Genomic DNA, 25,942 nt, shown 5'->3' with positions numbered 1-25,942 from the left:
TACTCTGAGATGTGTGGATTTTTTTCTGATCATCTGTACTTAGAGGGCTGTGTGTTTGAAATTTCTTGAGACTAGGAGTAAGTGAACACTGCCTCCTTGTTCATTTAACCACAGTATGCCTGCTTAGTGCTTCTTACAGTTGGGCTATTACACTTCCCTAACCTTTATTTTCACAATTTTAACCACCACAAAAGCTGCTGAAGACTCTGCCAAATAAAGTACTCTGCATGATGACATAAGGATGTCCAAAGACATGAAAAAGCATTAAAACCTGACTGAGTGCCAGGAACATGAATCTGAGCAAAACCTCCTTTCAGTAACTTTTGGTTGCAGTAATGTTCTGAGTTTTGCAGTAGTGTAGGAAATGGACCCTACAGAGAGAGTGAAAGCAGAAGGTATCATTACCCTGTGAGATCTAGGGTGAAGGGGAAAGATCAAATACTGTTGAGGATTTACTGTTCAAAGGAATGGTTGAAAGATTCATAGGTTTATAGATTCATAGGATGCCAGGTTGGAAGGGACCTCAAGGATCATCTAGTGCTTTTAGTTTTCTCTAAATGCTGCTGTACCATTTTAGCAACCAGGAGGTAGAATCAATGTTTGCTTGCTCACAGGGAGAAGAGAGGTTTAAATTTCAGCAAGAACAAACCTCCTCCTTGCAAAGTCTGTGTTTTGCCTAATCTGCTTGTCTGCTTCAACCTGTTTCTTCTGACTCATGGCCTGTTTCTCTCTTTGTCTTTCTGTTAACAGAAAGCTGACCTTGCAGTTGCACCACTGGCCATTACCTATGTCCGAGAGAAGGTCATCGACTTTTCCAAGCCCTTTATGACTCTTGGAATAAGTATTTTGTACCGCAAGCCCAATGGTACAAACCCGGGCGTCTTCTCCTTCCTGAATCCTCTCTCCCCTGATATCTGGATGTATATTCTGCTGGCTTACTTGGGTGTCAGTTGTGTGCTCTTTGTCATAGCCAGGTAACATGTCAACTTTTGTGATTTTTTTGGCAATTGTTATCATCTTTTACTTACTAATAATTGTCAAAAGTCACAAAAATTTTCTTATTTCGTACTCTTATACTTTAACTTCATGATGTATAGAAGAGTATCTAATGATGAGGGTTCTCACTATTAATTTTCTCCACTGCTACCCTAAGTCTTCAGTGTATGTCACCAAGTCCTGGGTATCCTAGGTAGCTTTCTCCTTTTATCTGCAAATCTAGAGACACTAGAAAGTTTCTGAAATGTTTTCCCCAGCTATGGTATGTTTAGGAAGGTGAGGGTGGATGCATGTTTTTGTTAGCCTGATTTCATTAGATGCTGTGGTGGTAAGTCTCAACTTGAGTGCTTAGCTGCCCATGTTAAATCCTAGATGGAACAGGTTGCCCAAAGAGATGGTGGAAGCCCCATCCTTAGAAGTCTTTAAGGCCAGGATGGATGTGGCTCTGGCCAGCCTGATCTAGTGTGAGGTGTCCCTGCCCATGGCAGGGGGGTTGGAACTAGATGATTGTTGAGGTCCCTTCCAACCCTGACAATTCGATGTCCAAATTGCACCTCTACAGGTTAAAAACAAAACAAAACAAAACAAAACACCCTAATTACTTTATGCAGAGTAGTATCCTAGAAGTAGGGCCCAATGTTTGACTTGATAATACAATCTTAGTCCCAAGATTTTTATGCTTTCACTTTGTGGTGCACAGCTGAAAATCTTCTTCCCCTCCACCCCCCTTTTCCTCTTTTGCTCTCATAATAGCAAAGAAAGATGGAGAGCTCTGATATCAACCTGCTTCATGTGGGGGAAATTGTTTCACTTTTCCTCTGCTGAGGGGAGAGACAATGTTTTTAGAAACTGATTTAAAAGTAATTTAGCAGGATCACCTGTACATAAAGTACATGAGATACTGAAGTGATGTAGATAACACTGAAACACACTCTGTAATGAATAACTTCTCTTATGTGCCTTTTGCTTTGAGCCTACCTTCAACTTACATTGAAAGAAAATTGCCTGAACTCTCAACTTCTGTTGAAAATTTCTGGGAAGTGCAGCAGATTTTTAGGCACCTATATATCCAGAGAGTAATTCCTGAGGTGTTCCTGTGGTGCAGATGCTTCTGAAAGCAGAGTTGAGCATAAATCACAGACGTTACCTTGTGCAACTCCTCGTGTGAAATATTTATGTGCGTGCCAGAAAGTTTTAAGCACATTGTTATTACTGAAGGACATTCTCAGCACCATGCACAGTGCTTCTGGCAGGCAGCTCCCAGTACTCTTACTAAGAGTTGTGTGGCTGAGCTCCTTCTTATGCTTTGAAAATGTCTTGTCATATTTTGTAGGAAAGATGCATTTTCTGGACGCCTTCTTTTTTTATGGAGGTATTCAGTCAGTTGGTTTCACCAGCAAAGCTGGGACAAGTGTTTCTTTTTAAACAGAAGCACTGCATCATAGACCAGGATTGCTGAACTTCTTTTTACTTGTCTGTTTTTGTGACCAGCACCATAAATTCCTTATGTGCTTGGAAGCATTTTCTTCATTGTAAAGCCATAACAAATACACTTTTTATACTGAGCAGAGGAGTTTGGTTTTGTATAGAGCAGCATACAAAATACCTTACTTTTTTTACACCTGAGTTTATATCAGCTTTCAGATCTAGAGATTTCCAATGCCTCTTAACTGGTACGGTCAGATATTGATAATACATTTAGAAGTAAAAGATCTGAGGTTTTTAAGTTGATCTGTAGGTTTTATTCCTAATGCAGAATAATTTATAATAGGTGACAGGATTTTCTAACACTATAGTTCAGTTAGGGAAATGGGTCTAAGCTAGAAATAGATCTTCTGCTTAATACTAAAGAGAGAAAAAAACAATAGTCAAAAGAGCCTTTTTGAATGCAATTCCCGGAGTGTATCTGTCATGTAAAGGGAGGCACTGCTAACTGAAGCATGGTAGTGAAGAGGACTTTGCAGCCCAGTTCTGACTACATTTACAGTTCAGCTCCTGTTAGGTATTGCACAGTTGATGTATTTTTCAGTCCTGATGTCAGGAAGCTGTTGGACTGTATGCCACTAAATTAATAAGTTCCACCTAGAGTGTTTTATTAGGAATTCTATTTCATAAAAAAAAAATCCTTCCATAATGAATGTTTAGCTCCCAGTGTTTCATAATAATTACTATGTGTTTAGTAAAAAAGGTGTATCTGTGTTTGGATCAGTACCTGACATGTCTTTTATGATGTTTTGTAACTGCAGCTCATCAGAGTGTTCAGAGTGGAATATTTAGATGTAAACCTCCCATTTTGGTGTCAAATGTTTTGTGATTTGAGTTTGATTTTATTTCGTTTTATTTTTGCCATGTCTTCTGAATAGTGCTGGAATGTAAGAGCTTGGTACATTGAAACCGGAAGATAGTTCTGTTGTGGTACTTGGGTTTCAACAATTAATTAGTGGTATGGTCATGCTTAAGGAAAGATGAAGAAAGTAGTCAAAGGCTGAAGAATCTTTGAGAGTGAATTGCTAGATTTTTATAGTGTAACATATTAGACATAAGTGAAAGAAAAAAACCCAAACCTTATCCTTTTCCTTTCTTTGATTTGGGTTTTCCATCTAATTTGAGAACCAGATACAAAGAGCTGGAATCTTTGCACACTCAACAAGTCAAAAAGCTAAATAGATATTTATTTGTTAGCTGGAGGGCTCTTTAATGTTTTTTTCCTTTTGTGGTCCCCTCAAAAACAAGGAGTCATCTCTTTTTGTGGGTGCTGCAGATGTTGCACTGTGGGCAGAATGAACACGTCTTGTGCAGAGCGTTTTCTTCAGTTGCCATTCTTTGTGGGAAATCACAGCAGCTGTGTTTCTCCAGATGTATGGAAACCTCTTGGTTTTGTTTGTTGTGATTGTTGGATCTGAGTAGTTATGGTGGCTGTCTCCAAAATGTCATTTCCTTGTCTTACAGGCTGATGACTGCTAGATAAACACAGTCTGCTTGATGCTAAGCCTGTTTGAACTGAGAGAGTCATGTTGCATTTCCTTCTCCTGTGGCAATAGTAATAGGTCTGATCCTGATGCTTGTCTTTGTGTCCTTGCTGGAAGTGCCTTGTGTCATCTGACATCTTGTTGCACTCCAGTTCCAGTGTCTGACCTTTATGTCTCTTCCTTTACCCGTTTCCTTAATTTAGATTCCTGTTTAAATCACAGTTGATGTGTAATTACAAGGAAAGCTAGGACTGAAGTGTACCAACTTCTTCTTGGAGTTCTCTCAAGCACACAACATTTCCTGCTCTGTATAAGGAAAAATTAGTGGAATTTCTTTTAATTTCTGTCTGTTGGTGCCAACCATTGCTTTATTTCTATAAAACATGCTCGTTTCTTACAGTGTTTTAAACCAGCTTCATAGCTTGTCCCTTCTTTTCCATTAGTCTGTGTACATGAAACAACAAGTTTCCTATTTTCGATCCCTGCAGAATCAAAAGTTTTGGTAACTAGAGGATACTTCCCATTCTGCAGAGGCAATATGAAGAAAATCAGCACCATGCTTTAAAAAATGCTAAATATGGCTTTCCTCATGACCGTCTTACAGCTTTTAGAGCCTCTTACATATGATTTGAAACACCCAGGTCTTTGTGAAGCTTTTCTGAAAACACAGATTGGAGACTAATCCACTTAGTTATTTTTATCCAATCATTTTGTACCTGATTTACTGAATTTCAAGTTGTTCCCTGCACACTGAAGGGTTTCTCTGTGTAGTATGGTCTGTGACCATGTCTGTCTGCCATAAAGCACTCAACTCTTCAGTGACCTCTCTTCATAGCTGGAGGAGATATATCTGCCTTAGCATCATGCTTCACCTTTAGAGATCAGCTGTGAAGCAGGCAAACTACCCTGGATAAATGATCCACTGATGGTTGGACTTGATGATGGTGAAGGTCTTCTCCAACCCAGAGTTCTCGTGCTTCTTATGCTGAGTTGTCTGGGGTGTCAGTAACTATTGTGTCAGTGAACATTAAACTGTGCCCTAGTTGCTAAGATTGAATCATGGCTAATCACTTTGAAGGGTTTGAGCCATCTTTCCATGTACCACTTTCTGTATGGAAATACTCCTGGCTGTGTGCTCTCTTCAGCAGAATTCTGTTATCCTTCTTCTCCTGAGTCAAGCCCTTGTGCCAGTTCCAGCTAGCAGTGCTCAGCATCAGCTCCTTTTTCCATTTCCGTGTAAGCAGTGAGAAAAGCACAATGAACATTGCCTCATCATCACATTAGAGGTTTTCCTCTTGCCAGCTGAGATACAATATAATAACAGAAGGCAAGAGTTTTATAAATGCCTCCACACATTTATCTTCATCTTTTCTGTGAAGAAGCTCAGGCATAGGCTGCTGCTTCCGACCTGATGAGCAGACTCCTGAGCATTCTCTCCCTCTGGAGTGCATGCATGTATCCTTTTACATCTCATCAGTCTTCATCTTTATTTCAGGTTTTCCATCAGTTGATTTCTGTCCTTGAGCTTGTGTGATTTTCAAGCTGCCCCTTGAAAAGTGTCTCAGTGGGCAAGGAGGGATGGCAGAATGAGAGGGAGCTGCCTTTCCAGTTAGCCTGGAGCTGCGGCTACCGAGTTCCGACGCTGATATTTATTCAAGTAGGAAGTCAGACTATTTGCCCTTTATTCTTAGCAAGCACTCTTCCTGTGAGAATTTTATCTCCTGAGGCCTCCCTGGAGAATGACAGCATATGTTCTGAGGTGTTTGCAGGAATGGATTCATCATTTAACAGGGCAATCCAGATGGCAACCTTGAAATCTACTTCTTGTACTGTCTTACAGTTTGCAGACAGCTTGCAGACGGTTGCAGTTCAGGTGGGGATATTGTCATTGGAGTGGAAATTATCCTGTAAACAGAGATGGGTAAAGCCACACTTTCCAAAACTGTCCCCTAACTATTGTAAAGTCAGAGGTTTATATTTCTGTTAACCCAAGTTGCAGCTTATGACCTTTAGCTGATTGCTTCCAAAAGATTCTGTACAGTCTTGCTGCTTCTCTTAGAATTGTTCCAGTTGAAAAGCAGATCCTTGTTAAATGCTGGAGATCATCTTTGCTATGGAAAGACAGCCACTGTGCCAGCCTCTGGAACACTGAGTCTTCTGTCAAGTGAACCAGGCAGATTGCAGGACAAGACTTTTTTTTGTCTCTTTTCAATAGATTTTTATTAGATACCTTATTAATATCTTACTTATTTACTCTCATGAACAAATTACTTGTTTTCCACTTAGTGTGGCCTGCTCTGTGTTGTAGCAATGAGATTGTGCAGTCACCTTGCCTGTACAGCAGTCACTGGAAATGTTGCAAGCAAGACTTGCACATGATTTTTCAGTTTGCATCAGGGATATCTATGAAAAGCTGTGCCAAAACTCATGTTCAGCTCCTTTTTTTTCATACCATGATCCTTCTTGTTTTCATTTTCTCATTTCCATGTTACACTGAATGCCCAAATGTGTCAGGACCTTCTTATGTCCTTTTGAATCTTGTGTTTTAGGGTCCAAGGGGTGTTCACCAAAGCTTTTGGGGGAGGATTCAGGTGGATAAACCATCTTTAATAGTAAAATCTCCCAAATTTGCATTGGTGAATGGTTTCTGAAATGAGGAGTTCACTCTCTGCCTTCTTCTATTCTGAGTTTTAATTGAGTCAAAGAGAACAATTCTGTTTATTCTGCTCCATGCTGTTCATTGATAGACATTTGCTGAATGCAATTCACTGTTTATCTAAATCACTATTTCAAGGCACCTGTGGCAGTTCAATAACTGCATTTGCATTCCCTGTGCCTGTAGGAGAAGCTGGAGGATGCTGGAAGGTATTATACCCTGTATATTGCCATTTCTTTTCACACACAGGGAATCTCATTCCTGTATTCACATCTGAGTTTCCATGGCCAGTTTTCTGTGATCACTCTGCACACTCTGTGACCAATTTAAAACCACTATAAACATACATAGCATGGAGTCTGTTTTTGGAAGTGTCCCAGCAGTCAAACTGGTGACATTGCTCATAAGGAATTGTGTTTATCTAATTGGGTTTAGCTACAAGGAAGGGAGATCTCATCTACCTCATTTAGTGCCTTGGGTAAACAGCGTCCACAGGGGCTTCTGAAGGCTTTTGTCAGTGTTGTATAACATCACAAAGCAATGTTTGATATCTGTCATGGACTGTGATGTGTGAGTCTCTTCGTGCCATGTTACCATCCATTAGCGAATGATCCCACAGGCCTTGCTGAGAAAAGCAAAAAGCAGTCTGAGGAGCAATGTCATTTGGTATTGAAAGATGCTTGCTTTGTTGGAACATATGCAGTGCTTTATCCTTACAGTTAACAGCCCTTGCTAATTGCCAGCACACAGAGTACATGAGAAGGATGTTGGATTGCTTGTGTGAAGCAGTTTGCTCAGAAAAAGTGCTGAATATTCTTTTCTGATATTGGATTACTGTGCTTTGTCAAAATATTGTCTCCTCAATATGTGACAAGAGAATCAAAGAAGAGACAAGTCTAGATTTGGCACTTTGTGTATTTACTTAGCAAATCACAGCATGGAATGATAATGTTAAATGTGCCTGAAGAGAAGGGTTCCTCTACAGACATCTGACTGTTTTCTGATGCTTTTGAGGAAAAAACAAAACCCAAACCAAACAAACAGAAAAAAAACAACATAAAAGCACAGTGGTTTTGGAGGTAGGGGAAAGGAGGCTTGTTTGCTTTATTTGGGGTTTGTACCATGTGTTGCACTCCAGCATGGATAGTGTTAGTGAGGAAAAGGAAATGGTGACTCTCCCCATGAGTGCATAGCAGCAGTACTCTCATGAGATGTGCAAATCCATGTAGTCCTCCAACCTAGAGAACAAAACACAAGAACCTAGTGGAATGGGAATAGAGTCAATAAGCATCTAAGAAGTGCTGTCAAAAGATTTTTGACTAGCTGGATACGAGTGGTGATTTCAAAACGTGCAAGTTAACTGACTCCTTTGAGCACCAGTGACTGAACTTAGATTGCCTAAATATATCAGAAAATTAATTCAAACAGCAGCTGAGCTGCTGTGTTGGGCTTTTTTTTTTTTTTTTCCCCAAAAAGAAATCACAGCAGAAAAGCTGAGGTAGGAGACATTCTGTTTATTGAAGTCATTTCATGCATCCTGCTTGGAACACTGTGACTTACCAGTGAAGGGTTTCCTCAAGAATAATGGTTATGGAGTTATGGTGATAGGATGATAAATGGAACATCAGCAGTCAAGATTTCTATTTGCCTTGCTTCTGGAGGGCCCAGAAACATATCACAATATTGAAGAGAAATAGCTGTGAGGATTGAAAGGCTGCTGTAATGCTAAATGAGCCAAACATATGAAAATGAGCATTATTTGCTTGCTAAATATGTTGACCCATATGCAATGAATTTCTTTGTCATTTAATGAAGAGGGAGACATAAAGCACTGGAAGCAAAGCCAACATGTGATGGCTGTTAACCCTGTAGAAAATCCTAGCTACAGATGTTCAGAAGAAGAGCAGTTTCTTCAGGGCAGTATTTCAGAGCTCTCCTTTGAATTTTCTGGTTTTAGGATTACTTGAAAGCCAGGAAAACTGGGTAATGAGAGGATTTTATGGATGGATTTTTAGTCTTTTATTCTTGCACATAGACCCTCCATCATTGTATAATGTTGATACAGATACAATCTTAAGTTACTCTGAGATATTTGTAACAGAATAGGCAAATGCCCAATTATTTTGAGTGCTATAGAATGTCAGAATACCAGTTTATTAAAAATAAATTATCAGTTTCATACTTCATAATGGAAAATAATTTGATTTCTGCAAGTTTGGCTAAACCCAGATTTCTTAAATTCCTCTGACTCTCAATCATCCCTATCCATTGTATTCTGAAAATGTGCCAATAGAGCTAAATTGGAGGAAAAACAAAATAGAAAAAAAAAGCCCCAAACAAAAATACATTTACAAACTCCTTGCTTCTAAGAAGCATAGAACAAATCTTCCTTGGAGGAGAGGGAAAAAAAAATTAGACTGTTTTTTGTGGTTAAATATTATGCATCAGAGCAGAAGCATATGTTGAAAAGAAGTAAGGAAATAAACAGAGCCTATTTCTTGGCTTTAAATGTTATCCAGTATCTGGAGAAAAGTAAGACTGTTCCCTACAAGTTCCTGTAGGCAGAAGTATGAGAATTCTTTAGCTCCTGCTTATCTTTCTGATTTAGCTGTTAAGCAGAAGCTTGCCTGGCTTCTCCAGCCTCTAATTCAGTGAGAGGAGGAGTTACTTAAGCACCAACAGGGCCTGACCAGAAATCAATCTGAAAACAAGGAGCATGGTAACTGCTTTTGATGCTGAAACTAAACCAGGAGTGTGTCCTGCAAGCATTTCTGCTTTATCTGTGGAAATCATTCTGTGTCTGTTCTAATGATGGTGAAATTGCTTCAGTGTAAAGCTAATCATGGAGCTTCAGACTTAAGAACAGTATGGGCAGCCTTTTTGGCTCTGTTGTAGTATCACCACAAGTTCTGCCTGTAGCAACAAGAGCATCTTTCTTATATGAAAACAATTACACAGTTGGGAACTTTGCAGCACCCCACAGCAGCTAAGGGTTTTAATTGATTTGGTTAGAAAATAATAAGCCTTTACAACATCAAAATAGTCATCATCTTTCATCATGCCAGAGAAGAGCTGAAATAGAAATAATTTGCCTTCAACAGGCCTGTTCTGGCACTTTCTATGTTTTGTTTGGTTCTGTTTGGTTTTGTGTGGCACCTGCACTTGCCAGTTAGGACTTGCCTAAAGGCTTCACCACAGATAACCTCTAGCTGTGAGTAGCATGGAAGTGACATCCACTTGATGAGATCACTTCTACCATTTCACCAGACTAGAGCCAGCAAACCACCCAGAGCTGCTGCCTCTTCCCTTCCCCCAGGAACGCTGCATGAAAACAGTTCCCGGGGGTAAATAGTGAGGTGGTAGCTGGCAGAAGTTGTTTGTACAGTTTCTTTCCATTCTCCCACGTATTTAAAGAAGTTTTTGCCCTTTCCCATGAGAAACAGCTCTAATTTTACACAGAACAGGATGTCTCTTTGGTATTAACTTATTTTTGTAGAAGTAGAGATGTAGTGTCCCTGTACCAGAGCACTACCACCAGTGCTACAAGACAGTTTTCAGCTAACAAGTACTACAACACTTAGCTTTCTGGAGCAATTTTCTTGGTAGATACTTTGCAGTGAAAATTAGGAAGGTTTGTGGTGTGATGTAGGTTCAGAGAAGTTCCTCTGACAGCATTCCAGGCTTAGAAAATTCTCTCTGGGTTTGTGGCTGGCACTATGTAAGCAATGAGCCCTGTCCAGAAGAAAAATGGAAGCAGTTAGCAGAATTTTGGTACATTGCTCTGCTTTGCTGTACTATGTCAAGTTGCAAAAAAATATCTGAAAAAGGCTTTTAATTAGTTCTATTTATCCTCCATGCACTTCCTTCTCTTATTTTCTCTCGTTTGCTCTCCCCTTCTAATAAATGGGCATGTCAGAAGAGAGTGAGTAGTGAAGCATGTCAAAATCCTGGTCAGTGTGCCCTTCATTTACTGCAATGAAAGGAATTTTCACCTTGCTTCAAATGTAACTGGAATTAGACACAGGTGCTAGGGAGGTGGATAGCAGAAGCTCCTCTCTGCTGCTGCTGCTTCCAGAAGCTCAATTCTGTCTCCAACTTAAATGCCAGTGGGGATTGTAATGATGGTGACACCTTCCTCCTCATCCTGACTCTCCTTTGTGCCTATAGAAAAGGCAAACCTGAGGAAGATGATGGTGTTAGGCCTTTATTCATGCAAGGAAATGGCTTCACAGGTGAAGGCAGTGGGGATTGTTGGGTGATCATGAGAGCTTAATTTGGCTTTCTTGTAACACAAGACAGATTCCAGGGAGCACCACCAGGTGAGGTCATCTCTTCCTAAGGACAAAATTACCAAATTCTTGCGTTTGAGAGTCCACAATTCAGAAGGAGAAGTGAAATAATTTAAACAGTTAAACAGAATGACTTTTTCTGAGAGATGTGAAGAAAGCAAAGTGAAAAATGAGTATGTCTCTGAAGCAGTCAGCTCCAGCAGCCACAGGGCAGGACCACATTTCAGTTTACTGTTTGCATTTTACAAGTGAATGTTGAGGAGGCTTTTTAAAGGAAGATATTGATTTTGGCCTTGAGGCTTTTCTTACATGAAGCCTGGATAGGATTCAAATGGCAGGAGTGGAATAACTACACAGGTTAGCTTATGGTAATGACATTAAAATCAATTCCCGGTTTGTTTTTCTCTGGGGGAAGAGCAGTGGATATGAGGAACAAATAAAGAAGAAAATCTTGATAAGCACACTTCAAGTTAATTTGAGTGGAGAGGGATATGCTTGGGAGTATTGGGATTGATGGAAAGCTGTGCACACATGTGGAGCAGCACCGTGCACTAGCTGCATTTATAGACAGGTGGAAGCTGCTGTAGGTCCTGAATCACAGACACCAGAATTCTTCAGGAGATCTTGAAAACTCTGAGATGTTGATGTTTATGCAGCTGAGTCTCTCTGATATTCTTTTAAGTCACAAACATTTGTTTGGCAGTCTGGTCAGAGGCAAGACAATTATTAGATGCAGGTAGGCTGTGTGGCACTAAGAGCAATGCATTTAAGTCAAATTGCAGGGTTACATACAGAATGAAGGCAAGGTAGTGGTCCTCAGGAATGAAAAAGTTAGTGTAATTGTCCTTCCTCCAAACAGAGAGAGAAAAAGAAGAATCTGTACCCTAGCCCTGTACAAAAGGGTGAGTTGCTGCAGGTGTCCAGAAGCAGTTTGGATCTAGTCCCTACATGGTTGAAATTCTGCTTCTAGGTTCACAGTTTCTTGGAAGCACAGTTTGGAAGAAATCCTGAGCTGAGGCAAGAGCTGATACCTTCAGTACCCTGACAAGGTTTTATTGAATTGGAGAGGTGGAGGGTGACTCCCAGCTCACAGATAGTGCTGTGAAGAGGGCACATGAGTAGTAGGTGAGTGAGGATGAGGGTTGCAGTGCAAACAAGAATTGCAATCTTGTTAGCATCCAGCTGATTGGTTTATAGAGAGCTCATGTCTGGGCTTCAGGTTTTTATTTGAAGGTGGGACCATAGGAGGAGAAGTGATGAATTTATAGGGAAAAAGAAAGCTGTGTGGAGAAGAGAAATCACACTTTTCTATTTACCCCTTATCAGATAACAGAAAAGGAAGGCAAGTGAAATCAAATTGCAAGCAACAAATTTAAAACAGCAAAGGAAATTTAATTCACTTTGGGGGGCAAATTGATAATTAACCTCTGGAACTTGCCTCAGAGTCAAACAAGAAGGGAGTGCTTTGCAATACAGCTGTAGGGATTAGAAATGGAAGTGCATCTGAGGTAATGCTTCATGTGTAGGGCAGCTGGTGGAGGTTATAAAGAAACTTTCCCTGTAGTGTGTGGTGATTTTCAAATTTGTTGTAGTTTTCAGCTTCCAGGGTCTTTTTTTGCAGCCTCACTTGAAATGCTAGTGCTAGCACCAGTCAGAAATAGGATACTTTCTTGCAGAGACTTTCACTATTTGTTTTCCCTAGTCCAGAGAGTGGTAGAATTGAGGAAATAAAATCATTCATCAGTGTGGAAAATAGCAGGCATCATGAATTTCTCCTGTTAATATTTACTATGCTCCATTAAAGAAGAACATTCCTACTGATTATGACAATTCCAGTGAAACAATAAATCGACCTGGTAGGCGCCGCTGTGTACTGTCACTTTATTGCATGTCCTGTGCATTTTGTTGACTTGTTTGCCCTGTCTCTTGTGTAAATTCTTCCTGCATCAGAGAAGTCCACAGCTAAATTCCCAGGTGTGGGAAGTATTACTCTAGATCTGTTTCCAGTGTTCACCAAAGATCATGGAAATATATTACCATTGAGTTCTGTAGACGTTAGCTAAGGTCCATTTGAAGCTATGTAGAAGCCAGTGAAGATAACATGGGGTGCAGCTAAGGAGAAGAAAAGGTTAATTCAATGAGGGGAACAGACAGAGAGTAGAAAGGTCTCCTAGGTTTGAGTTAGTATTTGAAGCAATGGTGAAAAATGTGGCCTTGACTTTGGGCCTTTATGAATGTTACCGGCATCATGACCATTATGAAACAAAAGCTGCAACTGTCATCTAAGTTGGTTCAGAATATGCACCTGAATATTTAATTTTTGTTGTTGTAGTAAGTGACAATTAGGTAAGTTTTTCCCTACTTCCCTGTTAATAATTCCTGGTTTGCAAATTTGTGCCTAAGCAGTTCACTTAGGTTCAATGGCATGTGTTGAGATTGCAAGTTGTTGGTTGAAGTCATAAATACATCGTGACAGAGTGGTAAACAGGTAGGCTTTCAGCCCTGTGAAAAAGAATTCAAGAATCATGAACATTTTTGGTGAAGACATTCGGCAGTTGAAGATGCCAATGTGGCAGGGGGGAAAAGAAAAGAAAGAAAAAAAAAAGAAAAAGGAAAATAAAATGAAAAAAAAAGAAAAGGAAAATAAAAGAAAGGGGAGGGGGGGAAGGAGAAGAAAAAGAAAAAAAAGAAACTAAAGAGAAAAATTTTGAAAGGAAAAAAATTAAAAAAAGAAAAGACAGAGGCCAAAAATTTGACTTAATGAAGTACAGACAACTTTTAATTTAGACAAAGAGTTGCTTTCTTTATTTTCCAGGCATGTTCAATAACTGCTGATTTTTGAGCAGTTCTTTCTGTCATAATAAATGCCACTTTTAAAAGTCCAAAGGTGAGAAAAAATTTGCCCACAGGGATCCTTAAAAGTGTCTCTACCTGTTTACTGTGCTGTCATTATTAAAAAAAAAAAAAAAACAAAACCACACAAACTTAATTCTGCTTTTCCTTACTGTATGTAATTTTTGCCATTCTGCTTTATAAAGAGGCATAAAATTGCACGTGGGAGAACTGGTGCACACAACTAATCATAAAAGCTAATGTGTTAGCATATATTTTCTATGATAAGTAGTAAATTTGTGCAGATTAAGTATCCATTGATCCATATTTTATCTTTGATGTAGGTTCACCAAAACTTAGTGCCTATAAATTTAAAATATTGCTAGAGGGCAATCCAGTTATGAATTTGCTATGTCTTATAGAGTCTTACATGATACTAAATGGTGGCATAAAAGCAAATATGTTTAGTTAAATTGTTAGTGATGATTTCCTTTGATTGGGAATACTTCCTCTAGTCACAATGTGGTTTAGTTGTTTGATGCTTACAATAATCCTGCTTCTATTTTCACTCAAGCCAAGAAAATCCATTGGAGCATTTAGTTCTTTGCATTATGTTTTTGATTTTGTTTTTTTGTTTCATTTTTTTTCCCCGTCAATTAAAATTCAACCATCTTTTTCAGGTCAAACCCCAAATTCAATCCAGTAGTTTAATTACTGTATTTTTTGTTTCAAAGAACAGCAAGAAAAGACAGTTTGTGGTCAGGTGAAAATATTTTTTTGCTGAATTGCTTAATGTGTTCTGACTGCTTCATTTACAGAAAACTGTTCTTTTGCATGAACTTTTTCCTGCTTCATTCTCAAATTTAAAGCCACTCTGCCATCCAGGATGTGTTTGTTTAAAAAATTGCTTTACAGCAGGGCAGAAACAGTCATTCATGACATAAAGCAATTGGAACTGGGATGCAGGACTTGTAATGTTATAGCCAAGCCAGCTACAGTAAGATTTGGGTCTATTCTGCCAGTCCTTAATCAAAGAAGCATGGATAAAGTAGTGGTAGTTCCTCCTTTATTCTTTTGGTAGTTTCTCTTCTATTCTTTATTTATTACTTAATGAAAGCTTGAGAGTTTTTTCTTTTTTTCCTCTTTTTTTTTTTCTTTTTGTTTGGTGGTGGTTTGGTTTTATTTTTTTTTTTAAGTGGATGTGAAAAATCTGTCTCCCACTCCTACTTAACTGTTTCCAAGTCATCAGTAAGAAAGAAATCTCCCTCTCTCTTCTCTCTTATTTCCCTAGCAAAGCATGATATCATCTATAAACCTCTTGGGTAAATAATTTGCCTTGTAGGCTACAACTCTATGCTTATTTTTTTACAGTACATCAGAGCCAATTGTTCTTAGTTTTCCTTTTCATAACATTAGTTATGCTTTATTGACTTTGAAGGTTTGTTTAGTATCATCTCTCAAAATCATTTGTCCAACCCATCAGGAGATGATTCCCTGATGAAGGCAGGAGGGTTGGACTGGGTGACCTTTGAGGGTCCCTTCCAAGCCAAACCATTCTATGATTAGTGATGAATGAAGGTGAAAAGGATTGAAGATTCAGCTTAGCACTTCAGATGCTCACTTCAGCCATATGGGCTTGTCCTTCTCCAGGCTTCAAAATACATTTAGAATTATAACTCATCATGTAGTGTTTTGTCACTTTGTGGATCAAAAAAGAGACAGTGAATTCTGTGAAAATAGAGTAGTCCAGAGAGTTTTAAAAGATGAAGCTGCTGAAAGATGGCTCAAAGCAGAATACTAAGAAAAACTTTGTTAGTCTTAGGGAAAGAGTCAGGATTTTGCCAGTGAATACACCTCTAAATATTCCTGAAAACCAATAGCTCAGATCAGGAGGAGCAAACATGGATAACTTTAATCCCAAAAGAATATAATTATGTCAAAGTGTTCTTGGGTGCAAAATATTATGGCACTCAGTACTAAACCCCACTTTTTGGGGATTAAAATAAGCTACATGGACTCAGCATTTCTCACAAGCCTGCAGGTGTTTGGTAAATTGCCCTAAAAATCTATCCTTGTGTTTTTACACATAATTTATATGCATTATTGGTATGTTAATATCTGATGCAAAACAAGTGTGAGTAACTGCTACCACTCCATTCAGTCATTACTGTGTAGGGCATTTAGCCTTCACTTTCATTAAAAAAAAAAATTAAAAATCAGTGATTCTAAAGAATGGAACTAAAATTAATGGTGAAATAGTCATTGTTTATTTAGAAGTATTTGTTTTAAAGAGGATTAGTTTGGGGTTTGTCTTGCAGGACTGTAACCTGATATTTAAAGATGTGCAATAATACAATTCAGGAATGGCTGGCTTGCCTTTTTTTTTTTTTTCTTGAAAGAATTACTGAATATTCATAATGTAGCTAAATCCTCTGCCCAAAATAAATCTATCCTCAGTGCTGCAATAAAATAATAATAATGCTTGTTGCAGTCGTGACATTTATGCCTCATCTGGGCCTATCTTTTAAATATTCAGAGTGTTTCAAAGGATTTTGCAAGCAGTAGAAAGACAAAATATTGCCCTTTTTGTTTGTCTGAAAGAGCTACACTGTGTTATCAAGTTTGTAATTACAGAAGGAACCACCTGCTTTCCAATTAAGCCTTAGTGGAGTGTGTTGATATCGGTGTAATTAGTATACAAACTGACCATAAATATGATAACTTCTATATAATAGCAGGATGGAAAGAATGCTCAAACAGTGTTGGAGAGATTATTAGCATAAGATAACAGTCACATAAATTATTTCTGGCATTAGGGGAATGCTCCAATTTGGTTTGTTTCTCAGGGTGGTTTAGTACAGGCTATAAAAAAAACCCCAGCCCACCAAACCCAAACCATCTCTCTTAAAAGCAAAAGTGTAATGCTACCTGCTTTAGTGGGGGTAAGGAAAAAAACAAGACAGCAATGATAGTTTTGAAGAGATAAAGTAGTACAGGTATCACTTCTAGTCTTCCTTTATTTCCCTTCAGTAGAGGGGTGAATAATAAGAGGCTTCCCTGCAGCTATATATGACAGGCAAAATCTCTTTGCATGTAGTAATTAGTTTACAGCCCCCTATAGCCTGCAGCCCAGCAGGAATTATTTGCAAGCAAGCACAATATAAACAGAAAGAGAGTTCCTGTTGTAAAGCAGCTGACTTGCTTCTGTTGCCACCAACCAGGTCCTTCTTAGGAGACCTATTTCTCTGTTTTCAGAGGTGAATTTGGATGGGAAGCGAAGTCAGCAGAGGGTATAAGAAAGCTGTCTTGGTTTAGGTTGTGGCTGTTGCTTGAGATGCATGATCAACTTGGTGAATTTAAACCACTCTAAACAGAAAATGAACCTATTTCCAGGGGTTTTTGTTTGTTTGTTTATTTTTCTTTATAATGAATTTAATGAAGTGAACAAAATGTTATGCTTATAAAAGGAAATCTAGGAAGTAGAAGTGTCCCCCTCTTCCAGAATTTTTCCTGAAGCCTCTGAGGTGTTTAGAGACCCCTTAACATATTTCTCTTTCAGACACACTTGGAATCATATTTTGGAATGTTTTGGAATATTTTGGAATCAATATTTTAATGGAATATCTGTAATGATTTGCTTTCATTCTGATCAAGTTTTGTGTCAGGTAGATCAGTTAGGGATACTCCAGATCCTCTGAGACTGTTCTCTGCCTCTGCTGCCCGTCACAGTCTGTACTTAAAATCTTGGTTTCTGTTGCCCATTCTCTTTCCTTTTTCTAATTAATTCTTCATTTCACCATCTGTGTGAGGGTATTTTATGCTGGTACAAGTTATGTATAATAGTTTTAATTTCCATAGCCTCTAACATAACTGCAGACTTAATCTCCACAGTGAGGCTAATCCAGAATATGCTTTTGATTCCCTGAAGTACACAACAGCATCCTCACAACTTCTTGGCTGTGACACTCACAGACATTGGCTTCCAGGGCTTTGTCTTTCCTGTTGATACACTTTCCATTTTCAAAATGGACTCAGACCTCCTAATTATCTTGTCAGCTAACCTAACATTTGGAGTTCACCCATCTGTTAGCCAGAACTGATCTTCAGTTTTACTCTCCATTTCTGGTTGCATATTGAATATATACAAATATTTTTAGATGTTAGTTATTTGTTTAGCATCTCCATGAGACGTGGCACTAAGAATGCAAAGGATCTTCAATGTTTATATTGTATACTAAAAAGCAGTGTGCATTCATGCCCAAACAATTGGAGCACCACAGCTCAGTAAATTATTGACTAGGTTTTGGGATAAGGAGTGACAATTCTGATAGTGTAAGCAGCAGCAATAAAAATATAGATAGAAAGTACAACACCCTCTTTTTTTTTTTTTTTTTTTTAATTGTAGTCTTTGCCATCCCATTTGAAGAAACCTTTGGGTTAGTTTCTCTTCCTAATTCATGCAATTTCCTCTTTGCCAAGTGTAAAGGAAAGATTATCTTGGCAAATATTGGTTGTGTTTTGTAAAGATCACTAAAGACATGTTAGCTTTCCAGGATTCCCCCCAGGATGTTTGGCTGTGTAAACTTTGGGTTTATCCTCCCCCTTTGACAGGATTGCAGTTTGGGTCACTATGGGTTTATTACTCAGAGGCATGCCAGGTCTGCATATTTTAGTGGTTTCTAGCACCATTCCAATGAAATCCTAATTTTGTACCTGTGAGATGGACAAGGAAATAAATAAGGAAGAGTCAGTGGTGTAGACAGGGAAGTGGATTTTCCATCTCTCAGTTCTACGGTCTGCTTTAGTGGTTTATTTCCCACCCCCCATCCTCTGGTCCTGAAAATAGTAATTATTTTATTAAAGGCATGTTCTTCACAGGGAAACTAATAGAAAGGACTAATCACTATAGTTCTGCTGTGACTGATCCTTATTTCATAGAAAGGTATCAGCTGAAGAATTTGAATGTTTTTTGAGACAGACCATACTCTCTGTACTTAAAAACCTTTATCCTTAGAACAGGATACCTGAAACATCTCACAAATAAACAACCTCACCAACAAATAAGTAACAACAACAAAAATCACTAATTGTGATTGTTTCCTACAGTTCCCCAGAGGTTCTTTGCACTATATGAAGGGAAAAAAAAATATATATACCCTCAGTGCTTTTTGCTGTGGTTACTCAGATCCACTTACAGTTATTAGGATAATTTTCCCAGGAGAAGCCATGGAAGACAAGTATCAAATTTAAAATAATTGATTTTAGAAGATGAAGGCCTTTTTGAAAATGCAGCTTCCACTGCCAGATTGTCCATTATGATTCTGACAGTACTGCCAGGAAATTCACTTGAAAATTGTAAAATTAATGCGTAAAAGCAGCAGTGAAGTAATTAAATGCTGGAATCCAGAAACAGCATTGACAATTAAAATAGTTATGAGATTTTAGACCATTTCATATCAAAACAGAGCATCCCTGGAATTATATCTCTGGTGCTAAAATGGAAAGAATTAAGGGGAAAACACTTTTCCATGGGATTCTTCACTGATGAGTATTGATGGAACTTAAATGATAGCCTAATGTCCTCTACATATTGAATGGATGTGTAAGCACAGATTTTTCTTTATTGCAGAAAGTTATATTAACTCCTGCACTGGGAGGACTTCATTTGGTGCATATGTTTAGACTGTGAGTTGCAGAAACATCTCCATCATTTATAATTTATTGATCATAGCTGCCCAGGAACCATTGGTGATGTAGATTTGTTGGGGTTTTTTGGTTGGTTGTTTTTTTCAGTGGGAAACATTCCTAGCAAATGTTTGTTTGTTTTTTTTTTTTTTTCTACAGCTTTCATATTTTTTGTAGAATTTCTAGTCTATATAAGAGAAAATAGGAGAAAATTAAAAAAAAAAAAAAGTTAAACGAGGCCCCCTTGATTGGGAGTACAAGTTTTGGGGTTTATTTCCTGTCAGTTACCGGCTGAAGACAAACAAGAACTTGATTGTGGGCTTTCTCTGGTGAATACCAAGAGTGCAGCAGAGTTTTAATTCATTTAACAAAGTCCTTTATGGAAGCATGGGGAGGAATAGTTGTCTACAGGAGAGTTAAAAGCATGAGGAAGCTTGTGGCAGTACTTCTCTCAAGTGCACTCTTTGTGGCTCCCAACTTGAAAGACTTTAATGATTTTTTTTTTCTTTCTTATACAGAGGAATATTTCTTTGAAAACCTGAAAAGTATTATGAAGTGAGGAAGATGTTTCTCACCCAGGACTAAACACATTCCAGCCTTCACAAAGCCAATAAGACATGGTTTGTGCCTGGAGAAGCACACGAGTCTAATTTTAGACATGACAGAACAAGGGAGCACAACAAATAGCGGAGGAGGGTGGGAGCTGAAGAGGATGGCAGTAAGAAGATTACATGGTTGCTTAGGCTCATTTCATGCATATCATGATAGCATCACTGGTTCATTTGTATATAACATTTTTAAAAGATTCTGTAAATATCCCAGAAGTGGCTGGAGAGGCAGTGGAGGGCGAGGAATGTGTCTTAAGATTTAGCAGAAGTGAAAGAGATGATGAAGGAAATGAAGTCTGTACAGAAAATAGTGGTCTGTGTTTGTGTGTAGGCTCTTTTGTTTTTCTGTGTGACCTTCAAGCTATCAAAATATATATTTAGATGTTGACTAACCTCATGCCATCTACATGGAGGCATTTACATTTTAAATATTCTCTTTTGCCGAGTATCTGAGCATAGCTCTGCTGAGTAGTTCCAGAACAGCTGTGTTAGGAAGTATTTAAGTGTTAACGTGGTTTATGGACGGAGCATGGGAAGGTCCTTTGTGCTCTGAGGGTAGATGTTCAAACTGTTGACCAGAACTCAAATCTCACCTCTCAAGGGAGGACTTTCATTAAAGGAAGTAAGCCAGTTCTATGTTGTGGAGGCTAAAGGCCAAATGCCTACCCAGCTGCTTGCAGGCTTTAACAAGGGGAAGAAGAAACATGTTTAGCTGTTGAGTATTATGATAAAACCTCCATCTCATAATCTCACCTCCTGGATACTGAAGATATTTTAAACACTGTGATTTATCTGAGTGTTGGTTCTGACGCAGTAAGATCTGGGCTGAGGGTGTAGTCTTGTACAGAAGCCCTAAACCCCAATATCTAGAATCTTTCTGGCTCTGCTGTGGGGAATGGGAGAATGTGTAATTTGCTAGAGCTAAGGCTATCTCACAAAAACACCCTGCTGCTTTGTTGTGTCCAGCAGTAGCCAGTACTGATCAGCATGCCCAGCAGCTGATGAAGAAGATGGGGTAAGAGTCTTTTCATTTCTCAAGCTGCGCTCAGGAGATGAAGCCTTCCAACTTGTGAGGTCTTTGTGCTGAGGGTTTTGCAGTGAAAGCTGTTTGCCCATTTCTTGGGCTGATTGTGCAAGAGAGATGTCTGTATGTACAGGAGTGGGTGATCATCTTCCCTTGACATTTCCTCACAGCCCTTATCCCAAGAAAAATTAAGGAATGATGGAAAAGTATCCAGGTTTATTTGTCAGGTTTGAAATAATGCTAGGATAAGCACATTGTGTGTGCTTTCTGTGCCTGGGAAATATATTGCTGAGCCACAGGGAGTATGTTGGTTCATAGCTTGTGCTCTAGACAACATTTTTGTAGCACCATTTCCTCCTTATGGGTTTACATGTTCATTTTCAAACCCACAGCAGCAGCATTGTTTTGTTGTTGTATCACTCCAAACAGTGTAATTTGAAATAAACACAGCTACCAGTTATTAATCTCATTAATCCTTTAAGTCATACTTGCACCACACTTATTTACAATCAGTCTTTCCTTCTCCTGTGTGAATTACTCAAAGTTCCATGAATAGAAGTATGCTGTCTGCATCAGACCAAGGATTCAATCTATTGCGTTTAATTTGTGTTTTGTAATTTCAAACTGTCCTGTAGGATATAGATTTTAATGTTGTTTTTTTGTGGGTGGTTTTTTTTTTTTTTTTTTTTTTTTTTTTTTTTTTAGCCTTTCCATAGTCATTGTATGATCCCTATTTGGGACAGAATGGAAGAGAATATTGTGTCTGAGATAAGGATGAGAAGTTATCAGTATGGACTTTTAAACAAGAATTAAACTCCAGGCATCATCATAGCAACTGATAGCTCTTAGAGATTTTTTTAGTTACACATTCAGTATCAATTTGTGGTTTCAAGATCCCAAGTGTTTTGCTTTTTTGATCCTCAGGCAAAAATTTAAAAAAAAATGAAAAAAAAAAAAAAAGTCTGCAGCTCTCCCCACCCTAAAAAAAAAAAAAATAATCTGTTTCAGATTTTTGGTGAAAGGCCTTAGTAGGAATTTAACAGGTACCATGCTGAGCATGATTTAATAATAGGAGATACTTGCTTTGCAAATATCTGAAAACAGCACAGAAAACGTAAATGGTGTGTAAAATATTAGTAATGGGGCCAGTTAGTCTTCATCCCACAAGGACAAACTGTTCCCAACTGGTATGAATTCACTTCTGTGTAATATTCTGAGGCAGCCATGTGTTGGAATAATGGGGGAAAAAAAAAGGGCAAATATTACTCTGTTAATCAATTTTCTCTTCCCTCTGATCTGCAATGGTTAAGGTTTATTCTCTTTTTGATAATATTGCTCTCTAGAATATAGAGCTTAAACTAAAAATGTCTTTATCTCTGGGTGCTAAAGTCTGTACGAAGCACGGCTATTAATCTGCCTTGAAAACAAAACTGTATCAGAGAGAAACTGACAGCTTTTTGAGCTAAGAACTACTTAAGCTGGTGGAGGGTTCACTTTTAATTGAGGCTGCACTTTGAAAGAGTCCATTTGTCTAGAGCATGGTAGCCCACACCTTTTAGGAAAGCAGCTGAAATCAATTCAATTTAGAATCACAGTTAAGGGCAGCTAGGCTGAGCCCTCTGGCTCTCTGTAAGATTGTCTTTATTTATTGCCCAAAACTGAAGAAACTGCTCTAGCTTATCCAGAATTAGTCATGTGTCTTTCCTGAGTTTGCCTTGGACTATGGGCAGTGGGGAGGAGAAGTGGGTTCCTGCAGGTCAAGGATTAAGGTACAAAAGATTTTATCATCGTGACAAGAAGACTTCCTGTGCCCAGAGTGTACAAAATCAAACTGCTAAATAAAAAGTCAGGCTGGGATGCTAGCAGCAGGGTACTGCTGAGCCCTTCCCAGGGAACAGTCTGAAGATAGACTGCTATTAAGGCTAAAAGCAGCATTCTCCCTGTAGACCATTGAAAGTTTATGCCTAAGAATGGATCTTGTTGATGCTCTCAATATCAATCTTGCTTTGGAGGACTTAGCAAGATTTAGTAGTGACCTGAACCTTCTAGAATCCCAAAGGGTAGGCTCATGAGAGATTTTTTACTTTTTGCCCCTACGTGCCATGTTCCACAGGCTATAGAAAAGCTCAAGTGAGTCTCCTTTACAGGCATTGCAATATAGAAAGAACTGAGAAGCTCCACAAGCAGATAGCATGGTATGAAGCATGGTCAGTCTTCATTTGCGCTGCTCATTCCTGACTCTCAGTAGCTATGCCAGACCCAATATTGCATTCCCTCTCATGAAACGCTGTTTATGATAATTTCTAATCTTCCCTGTTTATGATCATTTCTACTTTTCCCACACACTGAGGCTGCACTGAAAAATCCAATATCTGATTAGAGAATTAGCTGAGCACTTTTTGTTTTCTATCTGTTTTGGTTTTGTTTTTAACATACATAGAGTATTACTTTTACTTATCAACCCTGCAAGACTAAGCTTCTATTATTCCAAACACTGTATCAACACAGAGCTTAAATAAATCATAGTCTGTCTCAAATAATTTGCAAATGAAATGCTGCAATTCTGAAGCAGGTTTTCAGCCCGCTCATTGGGCACACTGATTTTAATTTCTAGTATCATGGAATGCCCCTAAAGTAGAATCTTACTTGACACAAATCTCCCCTTTCCTGTGTGCATCTTGTAGCAGCCAATAGTTCTGGAAGAATAATTGTAATTTCAGTGAGTAGCAGCACAGAGGAAAAGCAGAGCATAGGTTTTGTGGAGTTCATTCAAGGTCTTTTTTTTTGTCAGTGTTTCAGACTCCTGAAGGTGTTAGAGATAAAGAGACTGTATCTGAAACGTTAGAAGAAACACTAACAGAGGGGGGAAATGGGAAGGGTACCTGTGATCAGCTCTCAGGGAGATCTGTCTTCCCAATTGTATCAGCTCACTTGAGCACTGAAGTTTCCTTTTTGTTTTGCTGTCTTGATTGAGCTGGAGAGTTCTGCATTTACATTACCAGTAGTCAGTTAATCAAGGGAAGTGATTATTCCCACATTAGCATTTATTATACCCTATTGGAATACTGTGAGCAGCTGTGGGCTCCCCAGCACGTGAATGAACTCGAGCAAGGTCACCAAGCTGCTTGGAGTCTGGAGTGCGAGATTTGTGAACAGGGGCTGTGGGGGGAGCTGGCTGGTTTTAGCATCAAGCAGAAGTTTTCCTACCAGGTCTTTTCTCATAGGAGAAGCTGATAAAAAGAGATGGGGTTGGGCTTTTTTTGAAGCTGTGGAGTGCTTTAGGCTTTGAAACATGGGAGGTTCCAGCATGACCTAAGGGATAGTTAAACTCAGCAACGTATTGGCCAAAGACATTGTGGAGTTTTTCTCTGGAGATTGAGATCTGGGTGCACAACCTACTGTTCTGAAGTAGTGGTTGGCACTACCCTGAGCTGGCTGCTGGAGTATGTGACCCCCTGAGCAAACCTGAATGTATTTATAGCTCTGTGATTCATAAAGATTTATTGCAAGGACTTAGTGTAAAACTAGTACATAAAACTTAATTACAGGATCTGTAGCTTAAGATTCTGGCATCACACCATAAGAAATCTTACAGCAATGCTGCAGAGGGACTTTTTATGAGGGTGCTTAGAGACAGGACAAGGAGGAAAATGGTTTGAAGCTGAGGCAGAGGAGGGTTAGACTGGAGCTGAGGAAGAAGTTCTTCAGCAGGAGGAGAGTGAGACTCTGGAATAGGTTGCCCAGGGAGGTTGTGGTTGCCTCCTCCCTGAGGGTATTAAAGGCCAGGCTGCATGAGACCTTGAGCAGCCAAGTCTAGTTGAGAGGTGTCCCTGCCCACGGTGGGGAGGTTGGAGTGGATGAGCTCTGAGCTCCTTTCCAACTTAGGTCATTCTGTGATTCTATGATATAGAAATAAGATGGGACAATACTTATCTGTAATAGGCCAACTTTATCTTATTTTCTCTTCTCTTATATTTTTTTCTTACACATTTTTAAACACTCTAAGTATCCATAAAGGAAAAAAAAATATATTCTACCTTGTGGACTGAAGAACAAAAAGTAAATTATAAGATATGTCTAAGTCCTAGACCCAGTCTAGGACTCAGATTACAGTCTGTCTTTTTCCTAAAGCTGTTTTTTGTGTCAAGTTGCTTCTTGCTTTCCTTGAAAATCTGGACCCTTTTTTCTGCTTTTCATAGCATTGTAAGCATAATTATAAAAGATAAGATATCAGACAAGAAGGTAAAGTTATCAATTCGTGTCTGAGATTGTTCAGTAAAATTGCTGCCACCAAAAATAACATTTGCAGATAGATGTTTTTGTGTATCACATTCACAAATCTCTACAATGTATTTACTTTATCTAGCAAACGTTGTCCTCAAGAACAAGATATTTTCCAGTTTAATCTTCATATATCTCTCAGCAAAGGAACATAAAGACCTGCTTTAGCTTGACTGAGTGCTTGGTTTCCAAGGTTTGTTGGGCTGACGACAAAATGACGTGGAAGATGCTTATCTCTTTAATGAGATGGTGAACTCCTCATCTAGTTTTACTACAAAGGAGCAGAGGAATTCAGGTCACAATGTTTAATTAGAACCCGAATCAACTCTGTCTTGGAAAGGCATGTCAGTATTGCTTTGGGGAACCAAATGAAACATTTCTTTGTCAAGCACAGACTCTTAAGACGAGAGGTGTTTTAACGTTGCATGAAGAGCACAAAAGTGAGGGATTTGATTCTTCTGAATTCTAATGTGCTTGAAATATTATTGTCAAGAAGAAAATGCATCTTTTGAGGTGATAGCTGCATTCCTCACGTGGCTTTGATTGTATGATAGATAGTGGATGCCTGTCCCAGGGTTTTTAACAGAGTGGCTTTAATGATT

The 25,942-nt window shown here is 38.8% G+C and overlaps 1 protein-coding gene across 1 annotated transcript in view; it reads left to right on the top strand.

The window, feature by feature from the left end:
* Positions 1–25,942, top strand: part of GRIK2 (glutamate ionotropic receptor kainate type subunit 2) — a 196,171-nt gene that overhangs the window by 104,338 nt on the left and 65,891 nt on the right. Inside the window, exon 11 of the mRNA XM_054393052.1 lies at positions 751–974. Coding sequence (XP_054249027.1) covers positions 751–974 — 224 coding nt within the window. The remainder of the gene's footprint in view (positions 1–750; positions 975–25,942) is intronic.

This window comes from Indicator indicator, chromosome 27, assembly GCF_027791375.1.
Source record: "Indicator indicator isolate 239-I01 chromosome 27, UM_Iind_1.1, whole genome shotgun sequence".
Taxonomy (NCBI): domain Eukaryota; kingdom Metazoa; phylum Chordata; class Aves; order Piciformes; family Indicatoridae; genus Indicator; species Indicator indicator.
Note: the sequence above shows the minus strand (reverse complement) of the source record. Positions and strands in the feature narration are given on the sequence as shown.